This window comes from Poecilia latipinna, unplaced genomic scaffold, assembly GCF_001443285.1.
Source record: "Poecilia latipinna isolate Pla-1442-1.1 unplaced genomic scaffold, P_latipinna-1.0 Scaffold1862, whole genome shotgun sequence".
Classification (NCBI taxonomy): domain Eukaryota; kingdom Metazoa; phylum Chordata; class Actinopteri; order Cyprinodontiformes; family Poeciliidae; genus Poecilia; species Poecilia latipinna.
The window spans coordinates 15,932-33,475 of NW_015114478.1; the positions used below are offsets into that span (position 1 = coordinate 15,932).

Here is a 17,544-nt window from a genome sequence, read left to right on the forward strand (position 1 = left end):
TTTATCACAATAACTTCTGGGACATTTTATCATCCAGGGACGTTTGTGAGGGCGACACGCCGAGTTGGATCTTCATCGACGTTTTAGAGATTTCCAGACTAAATCTGACCAGAATCCACTAAAAGTCTGACTTAGGAGTCATTTAAGCATAAAAAGACCTTAAAGTTGGTGAACAAACATAAAAATAAACTTTTAGAGTCAACACGTTTGCCTGTATTTTGATTTCATTTTGTCCTGTTAGGTTTCGGTGAATCACTTTGTGTCTCTGTTAGCCTGAAGCTTCTGCAGGATATTGATCTCTAACATCAACAGAAAATAGAAATGAATCGTAGCAATAAGACCCTGAGCAGAAATGTTTATAGCTGATGCTCAGTCTGATGTTTCAGGATGTTATTTTGTCTCTTTGTAGCTTTGGGCCCTCCAGACGCACCGAGTCCGACCGGCTCTGCTCCCTGCAGACACGCCCGGCCCGTTTCTCCCTGCATGCAGTCGATCAGCTCTGCTCTGACTTAACATTTATTTATTTCCTGATATTTGTGGAGAAAACAGAAGCAGCTGTCTATTGCCACGCCCTCCACCTCCATCTGCGGCTCGTTTGCATCAAACCTTCTGCAGATCTGGTCAGATTCGGGTGTTTTTTCGATTCAAACTGCAGATTAAAACCAAGGGATTCCTGAACAAAACATTTACATTTCTTCCTATTGAATTCCAGCTTTAGTCAAAGAGTAAATGAGAATAAAGTAAAGTAGTAGACCGTCAGTAAAATAATTAAAATCCACATCTTTTGGTGAAAAATACAGTGATGATTATTTGAGTAATCGATTTTTTTCACGATTAATCGGATAAAAACGATTCTGCATTCTGCTGAATTTTCATTAAATAATCCTTCTAACATTAACATGAAAATCTCATAACTTTTTTTCCGTTTGATTGGCTGATTTGTTGATTATTTCTTGGGTTAACTGATTAATAGAAAATATGTTTATTTTTACAGAATTTGAACTGGGTGAAGCTAAAATTTAGGAGTTCTGGGAAGAACATATTTACAGGAAAAACAATGTTTTTATTTGTTTTAAATGAAAAATGTTTTTATTTTTGTACAGTTTTGTTTTAATCACTGCTCTAACTGTGTTGTTATTTCAGCAAATTGCGTTTTTAATTCTCTATACTCGTCAATCCATTGCTAAATTAGTAAACGATTATTTCAGTCATTGATTAATCACAATTATTTTGATTAATTTTCAATTAATTGAAAAATATTCTGTTTACTGATTTATTTTTTGCCTTTTTTTCAAGAACGTGGGAGAAGGTTGTTTAAAGATTTGCATAACTTCAGTGTATTTAATGCTTGGGCCTCTTTCTGCCGCTGTGACTTTTTTTATTGTTGCAAATGGAGCAACGTGATGCTCAGTAGCGCCCCCTAAAGCCGGAGAAGCGCATGATGGTCCATCAAACGGGACTCTTTATTTCTGCTTTTATGGCTCAAAGACCCGCCCAGAAAATAAGTTCATTATATTTAAAAATCTAAATTCAGATTATATTTATGAAAAGATTTAAGGTGAACTGATATTGATTAAATTTGGAATCATCTGCATTGATTTATGATGTTAAAATGGACGCCGTGTTGCTAAGCTCGTCATAAAAATGCAAAATATTAGCAAGTTTTGAGGAAATTTTACATTTATTTTATAGAAATGATCACAAATCTATACGAAAGGAGTTCAAGCAGTGAACAGATCTGTTATTAGCACAACAAATAAACAGCAGCATTAAACTAAAGGCACGTAAAACCACATTAATCATTAAATCTCCACACAAAGATTTAATCTGCAGCAGTGAAACGACAATCAGCAGCAGAATTACTGAGGATTAACCAGCAGAACGGACCAGTGAACCCAGTCCGACCAGTACCGCCTGGCACAGACCGCAGAGGCTGAAAATGACCAGCCAGCCGGAAAACTCGGCCTGATTCCGCAATCAGCTCAATGTGACCTGAAGGTGGATAAAACCTGAAACCGAACAGAATCCGACCGGAACCCGATGAGAATCGGCAAATTTTGCTCTTATATTTCGGATATTTGACCTCATTTTAGCTGCTGCTGCGGGTTTTTTTCTGACATTTATGATTCATGAGCTCCTCCATCATCCATCCCTCCATCATCCATCCCTCCATCATCCATCCATCCATCATCCATCCATCCATCATCCATCCATCCATCATCCCACATGAAGGAGAAAACCAGGTCGAACCCGCATTTCTCTGAAAAACCCGCAATTTACTAAATAATAATGAGATCCGGAATCCATTTTCCTCCCGTTTATTTAAGAAAAACAATTTCACATTAAATGTACGAATCAAATGTTTGAACAAATTCAGTTCATGTCTGATTCGCATCAGGGAGGAGAACCGAACCGAGCCCAACTGGATTGTTCCGAACCAAGAAAAAAAAAGCGGAATTCAAAGGGGAAGGAGAGAGAAATGAAAGGAAACGAGGAGCGGTCTGTCCTTACCTCATGACTCCGAAAAGAGCTGAAGATCAATGACGAAGAGGAGGAGAGCGAAGAAGAGGGGGATGAAGAAAGGATGGGTGGTGGGGTATTTAATCTGCTATTCACTAAAATAATCTGATAAAATTATATCTAAATATAAAAAAGCATGAAAAATATAGTCGGATTTAAAGTAATCGGATAATTTTTGCCTTAAAACGTTTAAAGCAACCTGCTGTTTAAAAAGATGATAATTGCAATATCACTTCCCCACCAGCAGGGGGAGATGAAGTGTTGCAGTCCAACGTACTGGCATTCAATAATGCCACCTGGTGGCGAAAATAGTGTAACACACTCTTCTGTTTGTCTCACATTGAAAACCCGTTTTTTAAATACCTGTTGTGGTTAATAACTGTTTTTGTTACATTTTTGTTTCTGATTTTTTAATTTCCTGTAACTTTAATTACATTTTTTTTTATCAATGTGTTGTGATGTTGTTTTATTGCTACTATTAATACTGTTTTTATATTTGAGACTGTCATTGCGATAATTTCTTTTAGATTCAATATAACTATAATTTCCCTTTTGAATGGTTTAAAATAAAAAGGTTAATGTTACACTTAAGTCTCTGGTAAAAATATTTTTTCAGTTGGTTTTTGAGTATAATATGTAATACAGAAGTTTTTGTAGATCATGGATCAATATTTAGCAGAAGTTACACTGTTTTGTTTTCAGTTTCTCACATGATAGTTTAAGGATTTATGTTTTCTGTCTTTTATGACATTACATCGTTTAAATTGACATATCTAATAGGTCTTGTGCTTCATGCAGACTTTAAACTGGACACTTTTTCTGACTACAGTCTAACAATAAGGTTTATTGTCTGTTCTTTAGCTCTTGTAGTTCTGCATTATCACCACTAGAGGGCGACAAAGGATTCAAATTATTCATACAATTCCCTGTAGGTTTATTGACACGTTTTTCACGATTAATCATATGAGTGTTCATTTTTCTGCAAATTATTCTATTTAGTTGAATAATCTTTGAAAAGTATATCTATTATCAATCAAAATTTGATTAAACTTATAACATCAGATAGTAGCACTATTAATGCAAAAATCAAACCAAAACTTCTTTGCACCTTTACAATAAACTTGCCAATTCCTTCAAATTGTTATTTTAAAGATTTTGTTTTTGATTAATTGATAGTCTGTTTGTGCGAATTTACGATTTGAGAGTCCTCCATCCATCTATCCATTTTCTATACATCCTTGTGCCTCAGTGGGGTTGCTGGTGCCTAGAGGCAGGGTCACCCTGGACAGGCCGCCAGTCTGTCGCAGTGAGAGTCCTTAATAATAATAATAATAATAATGGTAATTATTATTTATTTATTTATTTATTTATTTATTTATTTATTTATTTATTTATTTATTTTTAATTGTTATTATTGTTGCAAAGCTGTGCAATAAATAGATGTGCAGAACTTCTCTTAATTTAACCAAAATATATCAGTTTATGTGAAACATCAGCTGTCAGTAAATCAGTTGTTTATTTAGAAAACAAACCTTTTTCAGGTTTTGTTTTTTTAATGAAATCTCTGTGATTCATGTGTTTCATAATTTTGTTCTCCTATTTTTTCTCCTGCTGACGTGTCTGGGTGACGCTGACTGAGGTGAAGGTGTGAAGGAAAAATATATTTTTATCAAGAAAGAGGAGGATGGTGAAAGTGAGACTTCCGGTTGGAGTCAGCGCACAGCCTTCAAAATAAAAGTCCAAAACACGCGACTCATAAAAACATTTTTTCCAGTTTATTTGACCTTTTAATCAAATTATTCTGTAACGTCATATCAATCAAATGAGTCTTGTTTAAATTCTTTTCAACTATCTTATTTTAGGAATTTTATTCTTCTTTGTATTTATTATGATGTAATTATTTTTTTTGTTGTGTTTTAATTTGTTGAACAAAACCCCGGGTTCTTTTTAATTATATTGTGATTTTGAGGATTTTTTTTTGTTTCTGACACACATCACTAATTATAATATTATTGTAGTAATAACAATTATATTATTAAAATAACATAATAAAAATAATATAAAAATAATAAGAATAAAATAATACAATTATAATAATATATTAGTACAACTGTTCTGTAATAATAATAATAATAATAATAATAATAATAATAATAATAATAATAATAATATGGATTTTTTTGCATACTTATTTGATTTTTATTGATATTGATATTTTATTTTTATTTTTATTCTGTGTCGTCTTAAATCACTTTCTCATTAACATTTTTGTGTCTATTATTTTATTTTATCTTGTTCTATTTTATACGTAATTTTAAAAAACAAAGAAGAAGAAGAAGAAGAAGAAAAAGAAGAAGAAAAGAAAGGCTTTTATTTTGGAAGTAAACCCAAAGAATCCCAGCCGAACTTGTTTCTTGTGTTTTCCAAGGGAAGGAGGTGATGGAGCGGAGAGTAGGAGGAGGAAGAGGAGAAAGAGGAGGGTTGGAGTGAAGCGATCAGCAGCGGGTCTGGCGGTGATGATGGTGATGATGATGGTGGGGATGTGAGTCAGAAGGCGGAGGATCCGGGATGCTTACAGACGCTCCGAACCAACCGAACCCTGCAGACACACACAGAGCCTAGAGGAGGAGAACCCCGCAGGATCCGGCGGTGACACGCACGGTGAGTCCGCAACCATCACACCCACACCGGCGGCCGCACCGCACAGACACGCACCCGAAATCCAGCCACCATCCCCGGCCAGAGGGACCGCCAGCGCCCGGTGGACGGAGCTCCGCGGCCGGATCGGACCTGAAACCCGGCTCGGTGCCGAACTGGTTCCGTGCGTGCGGGTGCGGGTGCGTGTTTATGTAATGGGAGTGGGTGCACGTGTCCAGCTGTGCGCGTGCACGGGCCCTCCTTACTATGGCGCGCAGTCACACGGATTAACATGATGTAAGGAGATAATGAGGCCGGTGAGCTGCAGCTGATTGAAACCGAGAACAAAGCAGCTGCTCTGCGGGCGCATGCGTGTGTGTGTGTGTGTGTGTGTGTGTGTGTGTGTGTGTGTGTGTGTGTGTGTGTGTGTGTGTGTGTGTGCGTGTGTGTGTGTGAAGGCAACTGCAGTGGAACACCTTCAGTTTCATTCAAATTTGCGACTCATTGAAAATGAAAATTTACCTTTTTTGTCAATCATTCCGTGTTAATTATGTCACTTTAGTTGGAAAATAAAAATATGAAGAATCTTCTTTTAAACCTTTACACATCAATAATAGAAAAGAAAAAAAAATTGTGTAACAGAAAAGATAAATAAATTTGACTTAAAATAAAGTCAAATTTATTTTAAGTCATATTTGTGATGTAAATGTCAATTTTTATGGCAACTATTGTTAACATAGCTACTTGACTGTGCTAAAATATGGCTTGAAAATACATCAACACTGCCCCTGTAAGTCACATTAGATGAGCACTGCGCTGTTACCTAGTAACCCAACCTGAGTTCCAGCATGTTAGCTCAATTGGTATACGCTGTACAATGGCTGCTGGAAAAGACAAAGTAATTTGTTGTTTACCTACCATCCAGAAACCACTTGCTGCATTCTGGTTGGTTATGCAGGATGCTCCACTTCTGCTTTTCAAAGATGCATGGTTGTAAAATTGCACATCTGTTTGCAGCCATTTTTACATGTGGGTGTAAACGTTGAGCTGGGAATGTGGTCAGCAGCAGATTATTTGGTTTTAAAGTGACAAGACGCCCCAAAACAGCTAAGATCTCATTATCTAAGAACGATTTTGAGCCAAAAAGGAAACAAAAATGATTTGTATAGACCATAAACATGCCCTACCCTGTTCAAGGAAGCATAATAGATCACATTTAAAGAAAAAACAACCATTATCACACTGCAGCTGCCAGAAAACATCCAGCCTGCCTCATTCCAGGACTACAAACACATAATAATGTTTGATTTTTGCTGCAGCTTCCCGTCTGAGAGAGTGTGAACTGTCTGCTGTTTGTGTCCTGTCTCATTTTAGAGAACCGGGAAATTACATAACTTGTGCTAATTATTTTGTTCTATTAATAAGCTGTGAATGTGTTTCCTGTTAGGCTGCTGTCTGGACCTGGGTAATAACTGCAAAACCTTCACTTTTGTGAGAAATTTAAGATATAAAAGTCTCAGATTTTCATCAAACCAGCTCTGACTTTGATAAAGTTAATACCCGTAAACAAAAATACTTAATTGTTGTTAACCTTAAAAAACCCAAATTAAACCAACATTTCTGTATGATTTCACATCCCTTCTCCAAAAAGATTCAAACTGGCTGAATTTCCTGAGCAGCAGTCATTCTGAGACACAATGAGTGCAACACTGAAGGGTTAAAGAAAATAAAACACGTTCTGGAAGGGCTTAGTCAAAGTATGGACTCAAATCACATAGAGATGCTGTGGCAAGACTTAAAATTGTCTGTTCAGTTGTTGTGTTTTCTCAGATTTTCTTTGATATCAAACAGAGTCATGCAGTAACTAGTTACATTTACTCAGTTACTTCAGTAAGATTACTTTTAGGAGTATTTTTACTATGCTGTACTGTTTATTTTTACTTGATCCTCAAAGTGTGGCCTGGGGGCCATTTGTGGCCCTTGCAATGATTTTGATCGGCCCCCAACCACAAACCAAAAAAGTTAAAAATTTCGCCAAAAAAATTGGAAACTGTCTGATTGTCTTTTAAAAAGGCAAAGTTTTGTTATGTTAAGGGCCTTTAGGGATTTATATAATCCTTTTTGTTGTTGTTTATTATCAAACAAGTAAAACTGAAAGACAAATAAAATTAATTTTTGGATTTTTAATTTAATACATTTTGTTTCAGAAGTTTTTGATCGAAAGAAACTGATCTGGAAATATTTTCTTTTGCCTGATTTTATTATTTATATAAATTATTTTCATTTTAATTTTTAAAATGCCAACATTTCACAGTTAATTTTATATTTTTGTCCCTCTGATGATGTAATTTTAAAATATTAAATGATTGATCATTTGATCAGTTACTCAGTACTTTTTTTTTTTTTTTACCAAATACTTTTTTACTCTTACTTGGGGGATTTTACTTTTACTTGAGTAAAAATATGTTGAAGTAGTGCTACTTCTTGTTTACAGTTTTTAGGTACTCTGCCCACCTCTGATATTAAAGTAGGTTTTTTTTCTTTTTTTTTACAAAATATTAACGATTTGCAAAGTTTTTAAATTACTTTTTATTATTATTATTAAACTGCCGAATAAACCATTGGATTTATTTGATGTTTGATAACTGTTTTTTGAGTTAAAAATAAATTTATTATTAAAATCATATCATCGGGTCGTATGTGAATATTAATCCTGGGAGGTCCGGCCGGGTGGAGCTGGATCTGAGTCCGCTGCTGGTTCTCCTCCGCCGGTGTTTTCCCCGCCGCCTGCCTCCGCACAGGAAGTGACATCAGGCGGTGTGGGGGCAGGCGGGTAACCACGGCAACGGCCCTGCTGGTGATGAAATGTTTGCGCTGCTCTCTCGGTGCATAAATCTCTCTGCAGTCCATCTCCGCCTTCGGTGCCTCCTCGGAGGGCAGTAACCATGGCGACAGAGCAACACCCCCATTTTCTCTCTCTCTCTCTCTCTCACACACACACACACACACACACACACACACACATTGTAATGCTGCTGTAAACACTCGGGATGCTATCAGGAGGCAGGTGTGTGTGTGTGTGTGTGTGTGTGTGTGTGTGTGTGTGTGGAGTAGATAAGGAGGTCGGTGACATCAGAGCAGGAGAACCTGGACTGACCGGAAGCAGCGAACCCGGCTCCAACTGGACAGGGTTCTGAATGGATTCCTGTCATCCAGACTTTCCTGTTTCCTTTTTCACGGCAGAGAGCGCATCCTTTTTCAGTCTTGCAGCAGATTCTCGGCAAAATTTAGATGTAGGCTTTGACTAGGCTACTCTAGTCAAAGCCTGTCTAGTCCACTTTAATCAAACTGCAGTCCGTTTGCCTATAAAGTCCGGTCCGTTTGGGGAGGAGTAAATGCTAATCAAACTCTGAAAAAAGTGAACTCTGGTCCTCCAAACCTCGGCCTGGGTTTGGCTGAGGTGAACTCTGGTTTGGTTTGAATGGACGTGTGAACGCCAAGCGGACCAGCGGAGACCGCTCCAAAAACAGGAAGTGGACTACAGCGCAGGGCATTCTGGGTAAATACAACCAAAACAAACATGCGAGCCTAGTGCTAGCAGGATAAATGGCTTGTGGTCTTTTAACAAAAACGAGAGAAAAATCCAACAACCACTAAAATCCGACTTCATTTTTGTTTACATTTTGTGGAGAAGGAGGTTTTTCTCTGTTTCTTCTTCAGAGGTTTTCATGTCGTTTCTTTCAGTGGTTCTTAGTTTTTGTTTGTGAAAATAAAGGTTTTCCTCTTACTTCAATTAGATACTTTATGTTGGTTTTTCACATAAAATGAAAATCTTTTTTTGTCAAGTGAAAAATGTTTGAGAAGGGTAAATACTTTTCTAAGTTCATTAAGATTCCTTGAACAGGTTAGGATCGGTGTATGGCCTATACAAAGCCTGTTCATTAAATTTTTTGCACAAAATCATTCTTACATAATGAAAGTTCAGCTGTTTCAGGGGCTCTATCACTTAAAATCCAAATAGCCTGCTTTTGGCAATGTTTACACTCGCATGTGAAAATGGCTGCAAACAGATGTACAATATAAAACCATATGTCTTTGAAAAGCAGGAGTGGAGCCTCCTGCCAAACCAACAAGAATGGACGGGAAGTCAACAACATAACACTTTGTCTCTTTCAGCAGCCATTGTACAGTGCATACAGTGGTAAAACCAGCTGAGTAAATGTGCTTCGGTTGCTAGGTAACTGTGCAGCGTTCATAAAATGAAGTTTTGGAAATGGCTCACTTTTCAGACACCAATAAAAACAAACATCTCGGTTTTTTAAGCACTAGGACTGTTTTAGAAGCAGATGAGACCCAAATGGAAGTACAAAAATGTACAAAATGTGAATTTTGCATATGTTCCCTTTAAAGCAGCGTTTACATGATGAAGAGTGTCTGCTTGTGTTCTGGGCTCATCAGCATACAGGTGATTGTTCTGGTGAGTCAGCAGGACTTCAGCTCCCAGGATGCCTGAGCAGAGCAACGACTACCGGGTGGTGGTGTTCGGAGCAGGCGGGGTGGGGAAGAGTTCGCTCGTCCTTCGGTTTGTTAAAGGCACCTTCAGGGACACCTACATCCCCACGGTGGAGGACACCTACAGACAGGTGAGACACAAACAAGTCATTCCTGATTGTTCAGGAAAAACCTCTCCCAGGCGGCAAAACATCATGTCTTCATGTTTTGCCTCAAATATTTGGCTAAAAGGAATGAAGATATGCAGAAACTGAACTGCTGATCCAGATTGTGGCCTGAATGAAGTGGATGTCTGTCGTCTCTGCAGGTGATCAGCTGCGACAAGAGTGTCTGCACGCTGCAGATCACTGACACGACAGGAAGTCACCAATTCCCCGCCATGCAGCGACTCTCCATCTCCAAAGGTCATGCCTTCATCCTGGTCTACTCCATCACCAGCCGCCAGTCCCTGGAGGAGCTCAAGCCCATCTACCAACAGGTCCGTCTGCGCCCCTTCTCAGAAGCCTGCTGTCGCAAAAGAGCGTCAAACCCAAAACTAAAATAACTTCTAGAATTGTGGTTTCATGTTGCTTATTTCGATATATCAGTTGTAGAAAATGTTAGTCCGCCTAAATATATGTTTTAAACTCAGGATTAAGATTAATTTGTGAAAATTCACACACACTTTCACACGTTCACTTCCATGAGTCAGGTGTAGTTCACACTTTGACCACTAGGTTCATATCAAAGCAGTTTTAATAGTATCCTGAGTTTGAGAAGATTGTTAATCGACCAACATTTTACAAGTCCATAAGGGGAGAAGGCCCCCACAGCCCCCAAGAGTTGTTACAGAATATTAGATTCTACAGCGTTGAATGAAAAACTTATGTTTCCAATCAACAGTTAAGACCATAAAACTCCTAATGGATCATTTTTTATGTTGTGATACTTTTAAAATCCAAACACAAATGCCAGAAAAATCTTACCGCCACAGAAATGTATTTGAAATTGAAATTTAACCAAAAAGTGCTTTAATTAATAATGAGTCTACATTTTTTACGACTAGTTTTATAGTTTCAGTTTTTCACTTCAAATGTGTATTTATTTTTCAATTAAATTGTGTAGATATTAAAAGTGGTTCATGTACTTAATAGGCCTGTCGCAATAAGAAATAAATCCATTAGTAAGTAGCATTAATTAATACGAGCTCAATAATTATAATTTTTCCCTTTTCTCTCTTTTTACCAAAAACTGAACGACAAAAATCTTTATTCTGATGTTTTGGTCTCAACCAGCCTTTTATTTTTGCAGGACAGGAATTTTTATGATTTATTGTTTCTGTTGTTTTGTTTATTTATTTTGGATATTTTAAATGTCCTCCAGTTCCAGTGTTAAATATTCATTAGAATTTAAAGTTTATTGAGCTTTGAGGATGCATTATTATGCCATTACTACCATTATGTTACTTGAAAATGGTCTCAAAACAACAATATTATCGTTTATCACAATAATTTCTGGTACATTTTATCGTGACAGGCCTACAAACAGCAATGTTTAGACCTACTGTACTTATAAGTAACTGATTAATCTGCAGATTCTGGCCATCAAAGGGAGCGTGGAGTCCATTCCCATCATGCTCGTGGGCAACAAGAGCGACGAGACGGCCCAGCGCGAGGTGGAGACCAAGGTGGGTGAGACTCAGGCCACTTCCTGGAAGTGCGCCTTCATGGAGACGTCGGCGAAGACAAACAGCAACGTGAAGGAGCTGTTCCAGGAGCTGCTGGCGCTGGAGAAGAAGCGGGACATGAGCCTGAGCATCGACGGGAAGCGCTCAGGGAAACAGAAACGAGCCGACAAGCTGAAGGGGAAGTGCAGCGTCATGTAGGGCGAGGGAGGCGCTGGCAGTCCGCCTCTCTGCTCCAGACGAACAAAACGCCTGGAACATTCACACCGGGCCTGGACCGGACTGGGTCTCTGATCTGTACATATGAGCTCCACTGTTAACAACAACAGGAAATCTGGACCTTCAGGACTCAACGCCGACATTTCTGTTGTTTCTAAACGTTCCTGGACCTGGAAATACTTTAGGATTAAACAATCTGGTGTTTTCCTTTCCTTCTGACTGTATCGGCAGAGTCAGCATGCACCTCAACATGAAGGCCAGCGCCGCTCATTACTGACCATTTATACGCTTTTACCTCTTCTCTGGCTGCTGATATCTGGGAAGAAGTCTGGGAATTCTGATGCAACACATTAATAACCATTTCTGGGACCAGAGGCTGAAGGTTGGAAGGCCAAAGGTCACCTGTTGGCAGAAGGGCCCTGTAGTATCTATAACGTGTTTTTGTTGGTGTGGAACTGGGAAACGTGTCATTGCCGTCATCGGAGATTTACACATTTTTGTTTGATTATTTTTTTTGTTTTTGAGATTGGACCTGCTGGTTCTGATGTTCTCTCAGAACTTTAACACCTGAATAAAACAGGTGTATCGCCTGAGCAACAAGGTTTCAAGTTCTGCAAATCCTTGCTAAGGAACTGATAATTTGATCTGGCTTTGCTGAAGCAGAGATGGACCTAAAAGTTCAGGAATAGTTCAAGGATTGGAGTTTCAGTCCTCAAGTGGTGGGCACAGCTATAACCGCTAATGCGCCAACAGCAGAGCTAATTCTTTTGTTTAGTGTTTGAAAACATCTAGCACACTTAGCTTCCCCTAAATTAATTTTTCCAGAAGAATTAATTTACTTGGCTGTTTTGTAAACGTTCATTTGAATAAAGTTCAACATCTGTGTTGAAGTTTTGGTTATCCACTCGTAAGGTTTCTAATATTCATGCTCTTATTTTGATGTCTTATTCAGCAGCTTCATTTCCTCTTCTCATGTTCTTTGCATGTTTTCTGATTTTGCACATCACTCTCTTCAGACCTCGGCCTGTTTTCTGTCACATCAGCATACGTTTGTCAGATCGTCATGGCACAAACTGACGGCTGTATCTGTCATTACAGCATTACAACATGCTTTTATTTAATCAGCAACATAACATCATAACGTAGCAGTTAGATGTCATACACTTTGTTATTAACAGCTGTATGACATCCCGACTTAGCGGTCAGCTAGTCAGACCATCATCAAGGAACAGGAAGACCCTTCCTTAAATACACTTTGAAATCACGACAAGGCATGTATATCCATCTAGTTATCACTGTGAACAATTTATTGACTTATTTTTGTCGTACCTTGTCGCGTATGCTTAACAGTCGCGGACCTCTTAATGCGCATGCGTACTCACTGCACGTACGCCATTCTCACAGTGTATGCTGATCTGACGTAACAGCCTGTCCACCATGATGGATGTGAAAACAACCTGTGCGCTCTTGTAAATGCCGTAAAAAAACCTCACACGTTTCCTAATATCGCTTTTATTTGATGTCGCAGTAAAAACGGTCACAGGTTGCTGTGCGGTCGGCTGCACAAACAGACAAGGGTGAAAACCAAGCTTGTCATTTTATTAATAACTTTTAACGAGAAATGGTGCGGTGACGTTGGACAGCAGCTGTCAATCACAATGACTGGCAGCCCTCGGTGTAATGGCGGGTTTGCAGCGAACACTTTTTACAAGGTAAGATTAAGTTCATATAATTTATAAGTCAGTATGATTAGAAAAATGTCAAATTTTCCATTATGGCGAAGGTACTCGTCGAGCCATCAGTAACCATGGAAGCCAGGCCGCACCGTCATGTAGCCTAGCATGTTTGGAAAAAAACTGGTTAGCATCTCGTCTTTTATACGTTTTTAAGGTGCTCCGGCTTAAGGGGAAACGCTGTTTATGACGGTGATATAAATCATGTAGTGTGAATTCAGGCAAACCTGGTAATTTGATCAACATGTCAGGGGGGAGGATGTATAGGTCGGTTTCTAAGCTAGCTGTTTCAGGCATCTGTAAAAACCGCTGTCAGTGAGCCCCAGCCAGGTCTGTTACTTTCAAAGATAAATTAGCTCGACTCGAACAAGAAGAAGCCATGAATAAACTGACTAAAACAACTTGGGAAAACAACTTCAGTCGCTCAGTTCAAAACTCCCGATCCTCATTTAATACGTCCATTATGGCGCTTCGAACGATTTAGTGACGTAGTTGCAACGGCAAAAGGTGAACCAATCAGGTAACATCAGCTTCAGAGTTAGCCATACTTAGCAACCATAAAACTGAAACCAGGAGTGAAAGGCCTGGTCCAAAACTCACTTCCTGAAGCTCAAGATGTGCAAAAACAAATGTGATCCTGTGAAGGGAAAATACTACGTGTCATATGTATGATGGTATCAAATATGGTTAAAATTAGTGTGTTAGCATTAGCTTCCACTAATTGCTATGTTGATTTAGCATTAGAGGAGCTAATGCTAATGATTGGTGCTATAAGATTAGTGCAACTAACTTTTAGCACTGCCCACCACTTATCAAATTTTTTATATACATTTTTATTTAAACTATTAAATGTAACAAACATTTACCATTAAAAAATGTGGTTTCATTCCTTCACAAAGTTAATTTATGTATCAAACGTATATGTCTCCAACCTTTATCTGATTTGTGCTAAACTCTAAACAAAGTACATTAAAAGGCTGCTGCTCAGTTTGTTGATGTTTACACACTGAACAAAGTTTTAGTTTTTTATGAATTTAACGAACTAAAGTTTTTTCAGTATTTGACCTACAGTAATTCACAGATAATTTTCACAATGATTTTTTTTTCAAACATGTTTGAAACAAAATGTAGCTTGGGAAGCTGAAATTGTCACAGTATGTGGAGGTGACGTGGTGAAGTATATGAGATGGAGCCAGATATGAAGAGTAAATTATGTTTTAATGAAGAATAATAAACAAATCCAGGCAGCACAGGTGAACAGAGGCAAACAAACACTCACTGGTAGCAACTAACAATAAATACAACTTCAGACAGAATAGACAAAGACCTGAAGAGACACAGGTGGGATTAAATACACGAGGAGTAATCAAGGAAACAGGACACAGCCGGGATCAATCAAGGGGTAGACAGGACAACACAGAAACTCAACTGACACAGAAACCTAAATAAACACACAGAAAACTCAAATCCTCACAGAAATCTTGGCTGGCATTTGAAAAGCAGCCAATCTACGGGCACCATTAATTTTTATTGGCGCTGATTGAACTGCACCTTTGACTGTAGACCAGGGGTGTCCAAAGTGAGGCTCGGGGGCCGGAAGAGAGAACGGGAGAAGAGACTGAAAGATGGATGAATAAATTCTAGCAAAGCTGAATTCATTGGTTCTGGACCGACACAATCTCTAACAGACTTGAACCAAGACAACAATACAATATCATAAGAATAACAGCTTAAAATCAGCAAAACATGAAGCAAGCCTGCAACAGATAGGAGGTTAACAATAGCATTAATTTAAACTCCTAATTGATCAAAGTCAATCATCAGTCAGGTCAAAGCAATGTCCCAAAATACAAAAATGAATGGAAAGGAAAAAAAATTCTAATAGCAGTGAATTTCTTTATGGTTCCTGGACCACAGAGAACTACATTTAAAGCAGAAAAATAAAGAACAGAACAGCAGAGGCATCAGAACAATGAACGCTGATCAACAATCAGAGAGGAGAGAGAAAATCTATCTGGGCTTACAGAACTCTGCAGAACATGCAGTGTTATGAAGCCAAACCCCAGCGTGCAGCGGCTGAGTGAATCTGGTCTGGACTCTGTGCAGGAGAGTCATGGTCTTAGAGACGCTGTAGAAGGACAGAAGACCTGCTCCGTGATCCAGGAACACTCCCACTCTGGAGGAAACTGGACTCGAGATGGAGGTCCAGATGTTGTTGTGACCAAATTCCATACTGCTTTGGGAACAGTATAGAGCCCAAGATTTGTCATTACCTCCAAATAAACATTCATCCCCATCTCCTGCTCTGCTCATATTCTTGTATACAACAGCTACATAAACTTGTTTCCCGCTCCACTCCACCTCCCAGTAACATCGTCCAGTCAGACTCTCTCTGCTGAGAACCTGAGGATGATTAGTGAATCTGCCTGGATGACTAGAATAAGACTGAGGCTGACCCATCGCCGTCACCTTTCTGTTCCCCTCTGACAGCACCAGCCGTGTGTTCGCTGTGTTTGGATCCAGAGTGATTTCACATGAATATTTTATTAATCCAGCTCTGCTCTTTGGTTCTGGTTCTGAGAATAGATTATCCACCTCAGTGACCATCAGTGAGATGTTTGTCCATGAGTCTCTCAGGACGTCCTGTAGTTTGTCTCTGAGCTCTGACACAGCTGCTGTCACGTCCTCAAAGTGTCTCAGAGGACGGATGTTGATGCTGGATGAGCCTTTAGGCTCCCTGGGTGGCAGTGAGGGGTAGTTGAGGAGAAACTGGCTGTGATCCTCTGTGTGTGAGAGCTGCTCCAGCTCAGCGTCTTTCCTCTTCAGCTCAGTGATCTCCTGCTCCAGCTTCTCCTGAACATCTTTGACTCGACTCACTTCAGTTTCCTGCTGGGATCTGATCTGCTGCTTCGCCTCAGAGCTTCTTTTCTGGAGGAGACGGATCAGCTGGGTGAAGATCTTCTCACTGTCCTCCACTGCTTTATCAGCAGAGTGATTGATGGCCTCCACCTCCTGTTGAAGCAGCTTCACATCTTTCTCCTGGTTCTGGATCATCTGCTGGATTTTTCTTCTTCTCTCCTCCAGCTCTCTCTGCCTCTCAGTCCTTTCTGCTGCAGCTGACACTGTTTCATGGCCTTTATGTTCATCCATAGTGCAGAGATAGCAGATAGACTTCTGATCAGTGCGGCAGAAGACTTCCAACAACCTATCATGCTTAGAGCAGATGTTCCCCTGGAGGTTCTTGGACGGCTCCACCAGCTTGTGTTTCTTTAAAGGAGCCACTTCATAATGAGGCTGCAGGTGTTTCTCACAGTAAGAGACCAAACAGACTAAACAGGACTTGATGGCTTTCAGTTTTCTTCCAGTGCAGGAATCACAGGCCACATCTTCAGGTCCAGCATAACAGTGGTCAGCAGGAGCAGCTTGGAGTCCAGTCTTCTTCAGCTGCTCCACTAAAGCTGCTAGGATGGTGTTCTTCTGCAGGAGAGGCCTTGGTGTGAAGGTTTTCCTGCACTGAGGGCAGCTGTGGATTCTTTTGTAATCCTCTCCATCCCAGAAGCTTTTAATGCAGTTCATGCAGTAGCTGTGTCCACAGGAAGTAGTCACCGGATCCTTCAGTAGATCCAGACAGATTGGGCAGGAGAAAGTGTCTCGGTCTAGCTGAACTGCTTGCTGCTCCATTTCTGTTTTCAGTCACAGTGACTGTTAGTTTCGTTTCCTGAGAACAGAAAACAGGCTGAGCTCTGATCTACCAATCAGGTGTCAGTACAGAGGAGCTGCAGCCAATCAGCTACCAGCTTCAGCAGCTGTTCGTTCCACCCAGTTTCGGGAAGTATTTGAGACCAGGAGGAACAGAGCTCTTTATAAAGTCACTTTCAAATGACTTTATGAAAGTCATAAAGTCATAAAGTTTCAAGTTGGACTGTCTTCACAACAGTTTCCTGTTCACAATAACCGACCGAGTCACCAAAGCTCAGATCTCTAGTATCTAATTGCTCCACAGTTTCAGTAAATGTAACTAAATAAATAATGACTGCTGAAAGAGCTGGATGCGTTTGGTTGCTCAGTGAAATCTATTGCCTGTTTTGTAACTCCCCCGTAATGGCAGGAAGATACATAGAGATCAATGATTGCTCACAGCTGCTATATGATGTTTCATCAGCAGAGTGATTGATGGCCTTCATCTCCTGTTGAAGCAGCTTAGGGCTGTTGTAAAAGAATAGTTTAGTAATCGAGTACTCTATACCAGTGGTCCCCAAA

The 17,544-nt window shown here is 39.5% G+C and overlaps 3 protein-coding genes across 3 annotated transcripts in view; 1 reads left to right on the forward strand and 2 right to left on the reverse strand.

The window, feature by feature from the left end:
• LOC106934805 (adenomatous polyposis coli protein-like) overlaps window positions 1–2,629 on the reverse strand; it is a 16,534-nt gene extending 13,905 nt beyond the window's left edge. The window contains exon 1 of the mRNA XM_015014934.1: window positions 2,512–2,629. The gene's annotated coding sequence lies outside the window, so the exon portion shown is untranslated. The remainder of the gene's footprint in view (window positions 1–2,511) is intronic.
• Window positions 2,630–4,947: 2,318 nt separating this feature from the next.
• LOC106934804 (GTP-binding protein Di-Ras1-like) lies at window positions 4,948–12,223 on the forward strand. Its single transcript, XM_015014933.1, has 4 exons — window positions 4,948–5,181; window positions 9,616–9,800; window positions 9,977–10,147; window positions 11,243–12,223. Exons 2-4 carry the CDS (start codon window positions 9,663–9,665, stop codon window positions 11,531–11,533), a joined length of 600 nt encoding a protein of 199 aa, XP_014870419.1. The 5' UTR covers window positions 4,948–5,181; window positions 9,616–9,662; the 3' UTR covers window positions 11,534–12,223.
• A 1,033-nt stretch (window positions 12,224–13,256) lies between these two features.
• LOC106934803 (tripartite motif-containing protein 16-like) lies at window positions 13,257–16,980 on the reverse strand. The gene has a single exon (XM_015014932.1). The coding sequence runs from the start codon at window positions 16,963–16,965 to the stop codon at window positions 15,295–15,297; it is 1,671 nt and encodes a 556-aa protein (XP_014870418.1). The 5' UTR covers window positions 16,966–16,980; the 3' UTR covers window positions 13,257–15,294.
• Between the last annotated feature and the right edge of the window lie 564 nt (window positions 16,981–17,544).